This window comes from Sorex fumeus, unplaced genomic scaffold, assembly GCF_029834395.1.
Source record: "Sorex fumeus unplaced genomic scaffold, SorFum_2.1 ptg000077l, whole genome shotgun sequence".
NCBI classification, from domain to species: domain Eukaryota; kingdom Metazoa; phylum Chordata; class Mammalia; order Eulipotyphla; family Soricidae; genus Sorex; species Sorex fumeus.
The window spans coordinates 5,154,134-5,168,582 of record NW_026606134.1 but is presented as its reverse complement, the minus strand read 5'-3'; the positions used below and the strand labels follow the sequence as shown (position 1 = coordinate 5,168,582).

The 14,449-nt window shown below is 37.5% G+C and overlaps 1 protein-coding gene across 2 annotated transcripts in view; it reads left to right on the top strand.

Annotated features, from left to right (window-relative positions):
* KCNIP4 (potassium voltage-gated channel interacting protein 4) overlaps positions 1-14,449 on the top strand; it is a 560,465-nt gene that overhangs the window by 310,509 nt on the left and 235,507 nt on the right. Inside the window, exon 1 of one of the 2 annotated variants that reach the window (XM_056130346.1) lies at positions 1,949-2,475. The exons of the other annotated variant lie outside the window; for it this stretch is intronic. Within the exon in view, the coding sequence (XP_055986321.1) occupies positions 2,364-2,475 (112 nt within the window). The 5' untranslated portion in view covers positions 1,949-2,363. Of the gene's footprint in view, positions 1-1,948; positions 2,476-14,449 lie in introns of those variants that run through there. 2 annotated transcript variants of the gene reach the window in all.

The following is a 14,449-nucleotide window of genomic DNA, read 5'->3' as shown; positions in this document are numbered from 1 at the left end:
GCTGAGATATTATCTATTTTTAATATTATTTGTATTTATTTATTTATTTTGGATTATTGGGGTCACACCCAGCAATGCCCAGGGGTTGCTCCTGGCTCTGCACTCAGGAATTACTCCTGACAGTGCTGGGAACCATATGGGATGCTGGGGATTGAACCTGGGTCAGCTGTATACAAGGCAAATGCCCTAACCGCTATACTATTGCTCCAGCTCCAAGATATTCTTAAACCCCATACTTCTCTGCAATTTCTGAGCTCTAGAAAACCCTTCAGCTACCGGATCCTGGTGGATTGATCCTCTTCCCTTCCCCCCCTTCCCCCCCTTCCCCCTCTCCTCCCCCCCCCCCTCTCAGACTGTGGTGGGCAGAGAGAGGTAACTGAGCAATTCCACAGAGCTCTATCAACTGCTGGGAACAGACAGACAGAGCTCCCTGTGGAAACATCCAAGTTCGTGGGACCCAGACTGCCTTGGGGAAGAATCCCCTGGCTTCTTAACATTCCTATAATGTAATATTTCCTAGTACAAAGCCAATATTCCCTTTCTCGGGATAAATGCTATATTTTTATAGGTTAAATCTTTAGATTTTTTCTTTTAAAATTTCTAAATTATCACTCTTACTAAATTTTACATTTGTAGACTTTACCTATTCTATGTGAACTCCAAAATGTTCTAGCACTGTCTAGCACTGTCCTCCTGCTGTTCATCGATTTTCTTGAGCAGGCACCAGTAACATCTCCATTGTGAGACATTTTGTTACTGTTTTTGGCATATTGAATATGTCATGGTTAGTTTGCCAAGCTTTGCCATGCAGGCGGGATACTCTTGGTAGCCTGCTGGGCTCTCTGAGACGGGCAGAGGAATTGAACCCCGGTCGGCTGGCAAATGCCCTACCTACTGTGCCATTGCTCCAGCCCCCAAAATATCCTAGCAAAGATTTTTTTATAAGTTTTATTTGTGGCAGGGAAGATGTGTTTATTACCACAATTATACAAAATAAAATTGAATGCAATATATTATAGATGCCAGAGTTGGAAACTTATTTTTTTTAAAAGAGAATAGGTATATTATAATGTATTCAGTGATTAAAACTTCTTTACACAGTATAAAATCATATAATAATCAATCATCACAAATTGACTTTTCGATAGATTTTTCTGACAATTTGCCATTCCTTCAAGTTTGTTGGAGCAAGCATATGAAGTAAATTTGTTATGTTCTTGCTGAAGGGGTCAGCCTGAGGGTGGGAGGCAGTCTGGGGACATTGATAGAGGGAAGGTCACACTCGTGGTGGAGTTGGGGTTGGTACACTGCATGCCTAAAACATCTCTATTATGAACAACTTTGTAAATCACAGTGTTTTAATAAAAAAGACATTTAAAATAATAATAAGAAGAAGAATACAAACTCTGAATTCTCTGAATTCGATGCTTCATAGCTTGTGTATCTAACTAGCATCTGGAGTGATTTTTCTGATCAGTGGAGTTGGAATACATTTCTTGCTGGGCTAAGAAGGATAAATAAGAGTGACACTTGGCCTCCAGAGGGGAGCAGTTCAGAATATGAGGGTTCTTGCTGGGTCCTGCTGGGGGCGCCCTGTACACCCCACCCCACGTTTGTTCATAGAAAGGCTAAAGCAGTTCTTCCTAAAAACGCACCGGAGCTTATCTAGTGGGGACTAGAACAGTCCCCGGGGAGTGGAATTTGGGGGCTTTTTTTTTGGAGGGGTCTGTGATGCTCCTGCTTGACCAAGTCTCTGAATCCGAGCCCTTTGACACCCACAGTTTTACTAGCAAAGCGGTCGGGGTGCTTCCCACGGGGGCTCTCTGCAAGCCCCCTTCCCCCCAGCCCCAGTTTCCCGAGCAGGCACTGTGATGTGCGGGTTCGAGGAATCAAGCCCTGGGAGGAGGACGCAGCTGCTGCTGGGGCACAAGCAGGGACCTGCCCAGGCTCCGCGAGAGCAAAGTACCGCGCAGGCAGCGCGTAGCCGGCGGGGCATCCTTAGGGCGCAGCGCTCCCGGGCAAGTTCCCTGGGAGTGGTCCCCGCTCTCCACTGGCGCCGCCAAAGTCTCCAGCTCTCCAACAGATGTTTCCCCGGCACCTCTGAAGTCCAAGGCGGCGCTGGCCGGCGCGCGGTGGCTGGGGGACCCCGGCGGGCAGATGCCAGCATCAGCATGAGAGGCTGGACTTTAGCCCAGGCCGGTCCTCAGCCCGGGGGGCCGCCACTCCGCCCGAGACTTGTGCGAGGAGCCGCCGCTCACTTTGCCCCCAGTCTTTGTTCCCAGCCAGAGGTTGCTCGGAATTGCTAATTAACTCCCTCGGCTCCGAAGGGGTCCGGGGGCTGGGATGCTCTGCCAGCCTGAAGGATGCTGACTCTCGAGTGGGAGTCGGAAGGACTGCAAACAGTGGGCATTGTTGTGATTATATGTGCGTCTCTGAAGCTGCTTCATTTGCTGGGACTGATTGATTTTTCCGAAGGTAAAGTGGTCGCTTCCAGTCTGTGCCTTTGGTCGGGGCTGTTTTGGCACTTGGAGACAGACACTGCTGAAGTTGAGCGGGCTTAAGACCCCCCCCACCCCACCCCCCAAGTAAAAGTTGTGAACCATGCATGCTTGACCTGAAGCCATCTAGCTCCGGACAGTTCATTTCTGGGTGCCCAGATGTTTAACTTTGGAAGGGAAGGGGGTACTGTGCCTTAATTGTTCTCTCTGAACGCTGTCTTGAATTTAGAGTGCTACCAGGGGTTAAATGAATTTTCCATACATTTATGGAGTTGTGGGGAGGGATGGGGGGTAGGAGTTAGAACTCTTTACTAAGAGGTGAGAATATTTATATATATATTTTCTTACTTCCTTTTATCTGGGTGGGGTGTGGAGGGGGGTTCATCTGTCATACTTCATGTCATTAATGAACCCATCCTCCCAAGGAGTATCCTGATTTGTGAGGGAAACGTTTGTGTGTCTCATTATGAAGGAGCAGGGATGGGGGTGGAGCTGGGATGTTGGTGATGATATAAAATGAGTAAGGTTTTGCTAAGGAATGGAGTTCGTGAGTACTTAGCAAAAGCATGCTTGAACACAATGAACAAAAGTGTCTTTTTGTTCTTTGCATTTCCCAGTGAGCCACTTCGATCATTTTCGTTGGTCGAATCCGTGACCGTGTGATTGCTGTCAATAAATTTTGTATCCATCTAGTGTAGAATTTACTATCCAGATCAATTTTATTATTCAAGGAGGGGAAAGAGAAAAAGAAGTTGATTAGCTTTGCTTAAACAAATTGAATATATTTTAACAATTTGCATATGTGTATACACATGTAGGTAGCTTGTTTGCATGATTTTTTTTTTTTACTGAAATAACGTACTCTAACTGAAGCAAACCCTAATTATAAGACACTAATACTATATGCACACTCTCGTATCTTCTCAAGTTAAAAAAACAAAACAGTTTCTGGGGCTACAGTTGCTCTTTCTTTTTGACAATCATAAGAATTTTAATTGCTATTATTCCTGATTATTCACTTCTCATGTTGTGTGAGACCAAGGTGGTGGAAAATATTTAGGTTGTCTATGCTTCTGATCTTTAATTCCAGGAGTTAAGTCCTGATAGCTAATATGACATCATCCCACATTATATCCAGAACCCAGGTAGTTTCTCTTAATATTTTAATAATAGTCATTTTCTCTTTCCTTGTGAAAGTCTTTTTTTTCTTACAAAGTGGACTCATTAGTAGTCTAAGAGCACAGGAAGTTCTCATGTAATTTTTATATTTTCTTGTACATGTTCTCAATCTTTAACGAATTTTTCTTGGACTCGTATGAGAATATTGCAATGGGATTAAGTAATGCCACCTAAATTCATCTCTTTTCTCATATTGCATACATTTTTTACTTAACCTCTGGAAGGAAAATGGTACATAGGCAAACTTTCCCAAGCACAACATAACAGTATTACATTGTTTTCAAGTTTTTACCTGCCTTGCCTTGATGTTGATTTCAAGAAAAAGCAGATCATTCCGATTTCTGGGGTTAGAAGAATTGACACCTGCTTTCTGTTATCTCCATTATTTATTTATCACTGTCTTAGTTGATCAGAGTTCCCACCTTTCATATACTGTGCTCAAGATAATTTAGTTTCCGAGCTAGCTGAAGCAATTTCTAAAGAATAGCCATAGGGAGGTATTTGAGGAAATCAACTTTTACAGTTCTCTGAGCTAGCACACAGTTATTTTATTGCCAACATGGATAACACAGACATTTAAACTCAAAAGTTCCAAGTGTAAGATCCCTGCAAATGACTCAGCTTTTCTTCGTTAAGTCCTTTTTTGTGCCACTGTACAAAAGTTTTCAGGTAAAAACCTTCGAATTTGAGTTCCAACAATTGAAAATAGAAATGTAAACCTGACTCCCCCAGTTAGAATCACAGAATTTTGAGTAGTTCTGAAATGCCTCCCTAGGGAGAGATTTCCATATTCAAATCCAAATAATATCCATATCCATATATGAATGCATGCTTCTATACACACATATATATATAGATGTGCCTACATATTTATAGATATTATATAAAATGTCCAACAAGTTAAGCAAACTTTGTATTCAACACAGAAGGCTTTATCATGCTGCAGGGAAGAGTTTATCACCATAAACAAAATACATAGCCCCATCTTTACTCATTTTGTTATTTTCTCGTTTTGTTTCTGAAGTACCTGTTAAGAGATGATGGCCTAGTAAACTCTCATTTTATATAGACATCAATCTAGAGAGGCTAAATGATTGATTGAAAGGCAAAAATAATGAGGAGCAGAGGTAAAATATATACCAAGGAATACTGAATCTTAAGCAGTATTTTTTTTAAAATTGTAAATATTTTTTTTCTTGATTTCTGGCATACAGTGCTGGGAAATGAAATTCTTGAAAGTGTTGAGGAGAAAATACCTGAATTCCTAATCCTTGTCCTATACTGTCTGATAGCCTCTAATAGCATCTGAAGCAAATAAACACATAGAAAATTCAATGATCATGTAAGTTCTACAAGGTTTTGACCCTGACACAAGGGTGGGACCCATGCATGGCACAAAGCAAGCTAAAGCTCATCATAAACTTCGTCATAGAGAAGACGCAGCATTAGAGCAAACACAAACACGTGCTCTTTTGAAGTGTCTTCCTCTAAGGGTGACACTGAGTTTGTGGTTTATATTTAGAAAGAAAAAATATCCACTTCAAGTAGTGTCCAACAATGAGACCCACTAAGAGAATTCTGACCTATTCTTCAGATTGTAGTAGCACAGCAAAAATAGAAACCAGGGTTTTTAATCATCAAATGAAAGAACAAGGTAAAATAAGATAAAGGGCAAGTCACAAAATACTAGAATATCAAACCCTTCCTTTGTTTACGATTGTTTGTGGGCTACACCCAGCAATGTCAAAACTTACTCCTAGTTCTGCACTCAGGAATCACTCCTGGTGAGGCTCAAGGGACCATACGGGTTGCCAGGAATGGAACCTGGGTTGGTTGTATGCAAGGCAAACACCCTGCCTACTATATTATCTCTCTGGTCCTAGACCTTTTGTTTTCTTCTACTTGCAAATAATAAAGAAATGGTGAGTGGTAATTCTAATGTAGTTTGTTAAAGAATTTATTGATATCACATGACCTAAAAGTAAGGTCCCAAAGAAGGCTAATGAATTAGCCACTACTTTTGAATGAGAATTGATGTGGCTGAAACTAAAGAGCAAAACCTTGAACTATTGAAAGACAACATTGAACATCATACTACCTTCATGATGTATTGATTCTTCATGGGCACCACTGTGCCACTGTGGAATATTTTCTCCAGTAAGACTTTCCATGAATTTTCTGCAAAAGCAGCAGTGAGTTTACTGAATGAAAGCATCTAGCAGTGCCAGAATAAGCCATTGTAACATGGATATTAGTCTACAATCGCCAGTGAGAATTACCCATGGGCAGGAAAAGGTTAAGAGAAGCATTTCCGCTTCTATCTAAATTAGATTCTGATTTTGATAAAGCTCTATTTTAAAAAATAATCCTTTTTCAGTTGAAATTCAGGGCTTCAGAAGCAAAAGCAATTTTTAAAGAGGATTAAAATGACTAATGGGATTTTAATATAATGATTTGCAGTATTACACATATCCACTGATTAATAAGGGGAATAAGGAAGAACACTCACATGACTAATCTCATCATTTTATAGTTTAATATGGAATGTATTATATTCTAAGTGTATTCAGGGTCTTCTGTTGGATAATGACTGAGTGAAGGGCTAGATGAATATTAAAGAAACAGGCCTTCAGTAAACTAACATTCTAGTAATAAAAATGCACTATCTAATGGGGTAGAGGAGAAGTAAGTACTGGCCATAAGTCCATTGTTCTTATAAAGAAGTGGTTTTCAGAAGCAGAGATAAGGTAGTTCATTCTGGAAAGGGCTCAAGGAAGAGTTTTGTGGATAAAAAGTAGTTGTTTAAATCTTTACAATTGGGAAGAATTTCCCAGATAAGAGAATGAGAGATAACATTCTATACAGAGCTAAGATCTTCAGCTGTGCAACTCTAAACTCTGAGGGAAAGTGACTTTTTTTGTGAATAAGGGAGAGAGGTATAGCCTCCTTGAAAATGTGTACATTGAGTGGAAAATGAAGTGGTACCTTAGGTTAAATTCTGAGCGTGTCCACATACTCCTTAATAAGTAAGGACTCACTTAACAATGTCTTCAAGCCTGGGTGGACAAATGAGCAATGTAGTATACTATTGTTTTCAGTTGGATCCATTTGGAAGTTGGTAAAGATGAACTCAAAGGAGCAGTATCAGAGATGTATTATACTTCAGATGAATGAACACAAAGCAGAAATTTTTCACATGCTTAGAGTGAATTGCTAATTTCAGCTTTGACAGAAAATTGTGTTTAATATATTTGGCCTGTATCTGTTTTAAAATAGAATAATTGTTTTGTATTTATTTCATAGTAATGTTCTTTGGCTTTAAATATCTTTTCTTATGAAAAAGGGAAACAAAAATGGGCAGCATATGTTGTAAATATAGATGTGGGTAGTACATTTATGGTGGGAACTTCAATATTCTGATATATATGTGATTTCTTGCAAGATCTTCACTTATTTTCAACTTTTCATTTTGGAAAATTTTACACATAAAATAAAGTATAGAATAGAGTATAATAAGATGCCTCATGGTCATCACCTATCTTCACTCTTTACCAGTACTTTACCATTTATGTGTTGGCATTACTGGCACTCAAAAACATTTCTTGATTATTTTACAGGTGATGAGAAGTATTTTTAAAGGAAATAAGATGCAAAATATTATGATATAGAGAACTGTGCAAGCCAAAGGTGTAGAAGAAAATGAAAAATGAGTCCCAGTAGAAAGGACTTGACTCATCAGTCATAACTCCTTAAAGGATGTGACTTTTCAGCTGGGTCTTAAAAGATGTAGAATAATTTATTATATTTATAAGGTGTGAATATGCTTATTTAAGTTCCCTTTGAAAGACCATGAGTGAGATCAGAGCCAGGTAGCAACACAGCAGCATATCATACAATGTGAGGTACCTAGAGCAACACAGTACAAAAAGGAATTTATAGTATTTTCTTTTATCTCTTTAATCATATAATTATACTTCCTCTCTAGCACAAGGCTTGGTATTTAAAAGATCCTTTTTTAAGTATAACATTTATTCCAAGTAATAGTGTTGGTACATTTCTACTTATGTGACATACTGGAGAGCCGCTAGTACCTCTATGATTTCCATGTTAGTCTAAAATTTTTTATTTAGTTGATTATAAGGTATTTATGTTTCCATATTGTGAAAATGCACATAAAAATTTCCGTACAAAGAAGAGATAGAAAACCCCAAAGCCTGGCTGGCCAGCTATTTATTATAACCCTATATTCTTGAGGCATAATTTCAGATGTTACATCCAGCTGTGAGCCAGAAAATTCTCAGCTCATATGGGCTTTCATTTGTCTGATAAAGTGGCTATAATTTGAAAAAGAAACTTGAATTTGCAAGTAAAATTGATTAAGTAGGTACTAAGCACCTACTGAGTGAAGAGCCATAGAGAACATTGGAGCATTTAACTATATTTAAGTTTTCAAGTTGATTAGAGACCAATCAGCTTATGAACAACTAAGAATCTAAGATGCAAAAGTATATGGCAAAAGGGAGCATGACCTTTAGAAAACTCAGAGGGAAGCATCATCCCATCCAGTTGGAAGACTTTGAAAGGTTGCACAAAATAGTGGTATTTGAAATCTGGTGATATTTGAAAATTGAGACAGATCAAAAGACACTGACAGTTGCAGAGCAAAAATAGGAATGTAAACTATAATTTGAAAAGAAAAGAGAGTTTCCTGAAATCATTGTCTGCGATCAGATTAGCTCTAAACACTCGTCTTAACCCTTTGAAATACCAAAGGTGTAACTTTCGACCTGACAATCTGCTAGGTACTAATTTGGAACTATGTTTGAGATTTGTTTACTTTATTAATTCATCCCACATCCCACCTGGAGACTTAAAACTAGAATTATAGCAGGGAGGATGAATGTTAGTGGAGGGTTTGTCCATTTCAATGTTCTTTGGCTCAAGATCACCAAATACACACGTGTAGCTGAAAAATTTGTTTGAGTTTTCTCATTGTGGACAAGAAAAACATACACCACAGAAACTCATGGGCCATCTTAGTAAGAGGATTTTGAAAGGACGGTACATTTTAAACATTGCACTGGCAATTATGATTTAAGGAAGTCGGATCAGCACAGAATAAAACAGTCAGGATGCCAGAGAAATCCTAGGACTAGACATAATAATAAATCTTTTCTATAAAGAATGAGAGCTCAAAAGAGGCTAACACTGTAATTACTAAAGAACTGTATTATACTAACTCAAATGGAAAGGACAATATTTAGTCATTCTTATGATTTAAACAAATCTGATTTTTCTTCTGCTTGGATCTAATAATGAAATCTAGCTACCTTAATCAAACATAAGCATAGGTTGGTCTTGTCTGGTGTTGATAGTTCTGGGAAATGTTTTCTGTTTATGATTGATGGACCAGGGCAGTCCCCTAGGGATGTCAGGGATACTTTCTTCTTGCACCCAATAGGAGATGGAATAGCATCAAAGTAGGGGTGTTTGTAGACTACATAGCACAGAAACAAGGATTTTTTAAAACGTTTTGTGTTAATCCACTGAGATTCTGTGATTCACAATACCATTGGTGATGGTTTCACATGCACTTAATTCCATGACTACATCCATCACTTGAGTACCCACCATCACCTAGGACTCCAACACACCTCCCTTCCTTTCAGTCCCACCACCACCATACCACTAATTCAATTGTCTGGAGAAGGTCTTCCACTATTCTGCTTTTGAACTTTTTTTTTTCTGCTGCCTTATTGTGTATGTGAAAACCCCTCATATAAGAAAGATTATCCTATATCTATTTATCTATTCCTTTCATTTTACCTTTCTTCACAAAGCACAATAGCCTCTAGTCCTGTCATTGTGGCAAATTGTGTAATTTTGTTCTTTCTTAGAGGTACACAGTATTCCATTACACACACAGACACACACACAGACACACACACACACACACACACACACACATATATAGATAGATAGATAGATAGATATACCACCATTTTTTATCTATTTACCTATAATTGGATATTTGGTTGTTTCCCCATCTTGACTATTGTACTAAGTGTGATGATGAATATAGGTGTGCATATGTGCATATAGTCTTCCAACTGATTGGTGTTTTGGTTTGAGGAATAGATGCTCAAAAGAAGTTCTTTTTCTACTGTTTAGAGAGGTCTCCATATGACTTTCCATAGAGACTGACCAGAGAACATTCCCATCAACAATTTCTCACCACAACCCTACCAACATTGGCTATTTCCAGGCTTTTTAATAGGTACTGCTGTTGCTGGTGTGAGTATCTCAATGTTATTTTGATTTAAATTTTCCTAATTGTGAAGAAAGATGAAATCTTGTTCGTATACCTATAGCCATTCTACATTTTCTTTGGTAAAGTGTTCAAGAGAGATCAGAAAATAAACCGAACCACTGAATTCCTGAGCCTAAGAGTGCTCGCTCTCTCTCTCTCTCTCTCTCTCTCTCTCTCTCTCTCTCTCTCTCTCTCTGTCTATTAGATTAGTTCAATTAGTCCAACCTTCTCAAATTGTTCTCAGGAATATACAAAAATACAAGTAAAAATAGTTGTCTCTGTGCTTGGACATCAAATAACAGTCAATGTATTGTATTGTCTATCTTGTCATTATTTTAAGTTAAGATACCATACTTGGGTTTAAAATTTCTTGAGTTGTGTCAGTAATCTTTGGACTGCAGTTTATATCAAAATCACTCTCAAAGAAGACCAGAGAGTTTCTCAAAGGGCTGGACCAGATGGTTTGTATGTGGGAAAAAGCACCAGTTCAATCATCAAGTGCCATCAAGATAGCACCAAAACAAACAAACCCAAAAAATCATGCATAATATTTAGCGTCTTTTCATCAGACAAAAAAGATTGGCATTGGCCCCATATCATTCTTTCACTCTTCATCTATGGTCATTTATCCTTCATTTGCCTCCCTCCCCCACAACTTTTTGTTCCGGCAACATTTAAGTTTCCTGAGCATCTCATGTTGGTTCCAATTATTATGAAAGAGCCCTGCAAAGTGAGCTCAGGGGACCAGGAGCCACTCCCTGAGATGCTCCGCTAACTGGACTGATGGCTCAGTGCCATGGCCCAAGGATGCTGTGCTGCTTGGGCTTTACAGTTCAGAGATCACCAGAGCTACCCCAGCAATGCTCAGAGGCTTCTAGGTCACCACTGACTATACTCAGAAGGTCATCTGATTCTGGGGATCAAATTCAGGTCAAGAGTACTCAAGATATGCACCTTAACCATGACTCTGCTTTGACCTTTGCTGTTCTTTGTCTCAGAATTTCCTCCCATCCATGTGTTCCTAAAAATACCTTTTCAGTTTTTAGCTCTTGGTTGATGTTCTTTCTTCTTTGGGAAACAATTCTAGATTTACATCATCAGAAATAGATATTCTAGACTGAAGACCTAGTTCTCCCTATTCCATGAGCACTCCTAGGCCCATTTAATGATCCAGTACTAACAACTCCTCATTTCACAAACATTCTCTGAGGTCTCATACTTCATGCCTTTGCTTGTACTATGAACATCTCTTGGTCTAGAACACAGATCTCATCAGTCTTCACCTGATTAACCCCTTCGTCTCCTTGAAGCCCAGCTCAGGAAACATCTGTTCGAAAAAGCCTCCCTTAAATCACCGAGTTGAATTAAATGCTCATTTCTTTTATGTAAATACACTGTCTAAGCACTTCAAACTACATTAAACTCACCATTTCTGTGTCTTTCTATTTTGCTAAATCTCAGGCACCCCACAAGCCAAACTCTCATCTCTGTTTTCTGAGGACTTTGAGAGAGTGGGTGGATAGGCAAGTTTATTCAGGGTTCTCATTAAAAAAAAATTTTAGAGTTTCCATGACAGTTTTGAATTAATAGGATTTAAGAACATTACTTTGGAGCACTGTTTTCAACCTATACATCACTGACATTTGGGATGGCATGTGTGTGTGTGTGTGTGTGTGTGTGTGTGTGTGTGTGTGTATGTTGGAAGGCTCTGTCCTCTCTATAACAGGGTTATTGTTTATATTTCAGGTTTCTGCCTACTATGACTTTTCATCAAATTACGACAAAGAAAGTCTCTAGGCACTGCAAATGTCCCAAAGACAAGAAAGTCAGAAAATGACCCCTTATCACCTAGTTTCCCAAATACACACTTGTAAAAACCACTCAGTAGAGGTACCTAGTCATTAAATAGCATGTATTTATTTACAAATCATAAAACTGAATTTAAGAGCAAAAAATGCCATACATAGGAAATCACTGTTATTGGGAATAGATACGTTTTCTATTATAAAAGTAAAAATTTATGTGAAACCTATAAATATAAAAATATAATACGAGGAAAAATCTATATCCCACTGTTCTAAGAATGATTGAAAGTGTTATTTATTTACATTTTTCCTGCCCGTAGACTTGTTTCTTTCAGCTCAATATTAATAGCAGTATGTTTAAGGAAATTTTTGTCACTTTAAATGAACATAAATACATAACTATTTTATATTAGATTACTGATTATTCATAAATATCTTAATGTTAAAATTATGTTCTATAAATATTGTGTATTATATTATGCAAATTTTAAGGATATGCATCAGCATTTTTTCAGTACTTAAAATTTCTGTAATAAAATCTCTGTGAAACTGCTGGTATGTCTAGAATTATGCTCTTGAGATAAAGACTTAGAAGAAGAATTAAAGGAACAAGAGAATGAAATGTTTCAAATCTCTTGACAGACAAGTAAGGTCAAATTATTTTCCAACGACTTGGACAAGTCAACCTCCCCCAGTGAAATGAAAAATTCCCTGAGATTTGTATTCACTGCATTTTAATTATGTGCTGTTGATTAGGGACCAGGTGAATTTTAAAGATCACATTGATAAGTTCACCATTAATAAACCAGGTATGAGAACTGGATTTTCAATGCCCTTTAAAGCAACATTCAGAATCTTAATTTTGTGCATAAATGAAATTTCTTTTGTAGATAAAGCTATTCTTCCTATTTCTCTTTTGTCCATCAGTATTTAATTCCCTTCATAAAATATGTTCAACCTTTTATCTATCATCATACCTATCTCAACCAAAAGGACTGATGCTTTTATAGACATTGAGTTTTTTATTTTCCCAAAAAGAACAGGTTTTTTTCTACATGAAGTAATTCTAAGGCCTGTTTGATTTTAGAAGGAAAATGAGTTGTATAAATCATTTCTAATGGACACTAAAATACTCCAAAACCTTACTATTATATGCATCTTACTCAGATCAATTCAATGACAAGAATAAATAATAATTCCTTATTTTACAGGCACATATATGTTTTTCTCAAGTAAAAGTATGGTGCAGACTTCATGTGACAAAGTCTGGAAACATGAGTCATAGATGCTTCAAGTAGGAAGATACAAAAGCCCAGCCAGCCAGACTCTCTATTATTATATGTCATGATAAAGTATTGAGTTACAGAGTCCCTTTGTGAATAATAATAATAGAGTTAGGTTGTGCAGACAGAACACTTGCTATGATGATTGTCAGGCATAAGTCAAATCTTGCTCCTTGAGAGATGCTGGTTGAGGTCTTTTGTAGACCATCAAGTCTCACTGATACTATATCCATACCTCTAGATCTTCAAAAGAAGAATAGTATTAATATATAGGATACTTTGTGAAGTCAGGCAAGTACTCCATATTTAATCCTTATTTTACTGATAACCATCTTACCACTTATATGATTACTAGTAAAAGGTCTTCTAAAGTCTTGCCCCAAGCCTGATTTTCTTTGTGCTAATCCTGAATATTTTGTCATGCATCTTCTCTGAGACTCAGATTTTACCCAAATCAGAAACTTCCTAGGTATCTTCTATAACAACTTCTGTAGATGAGATAATTTGTTCAAAAGAGCAAAATAACTTGTATCCTTTGTGAGCGACTAAATAGCTGAATTGGCATAAACCACAGACTTTAAAATTCACAAACTCATACTTCTTCTGTTAGAACCTCCTTTATAGAATACACACACCTTACTATGGATGTTTTCTAAATCTCTATGATCCATGAAACTCTAAGGTCCTTGAATTAACTAAATCAAGAGACTGATTTTGTGGGGTGCTTTCCCATCTTCTTTCTTCTTGAGTAGAATTATCTATAGTTGACATTATATGTCAATAAACTCATAATTGTTAATGTAGTCAAAAACTATAGTAAATATACAGCATAAAATCAAAAAATTGGCAAAAAATAAGGTAAAATGACAATCTTGATTCCAAAATTATGAGGGGAAATGGATAATGAAATCATTAAAAATTGAGGCACCTGGATACTGAAACCCCACATTTGTCTTTATTGTACTTGCATTTCCTAAATATCACTGGTGCATTAAAAAAGAAATTAGAGAGGCTTCTAAACAACACTTCACTGGAAACCACACAAAGTTTCGAGAGAACTGAGAGAACTGAGCAATCGTTTCCTTCCTGACAATAGAGTTGTGTAGCTAACTCTTTCAAAATGTTCCTTGTTAGATGTTTGCAAAATCTTCTGCTCACTAACAAGATTTTTAAGCTAAAAATACAATGCTCAAAATAGTAAGCTTGCTTCAGGATCATTGTATATCTCTATATACATCAACAATAAGACAACATAAAAAGCCTAGCATTTTATAGGTGTATTCAAGGGGAAATGCAAGATCAGCAAAGGAATTCAAAACTGCAAAATCTCTGTAAAATACAGAGTTGGTCTGTCTTGATACTGTGTTTCAAATA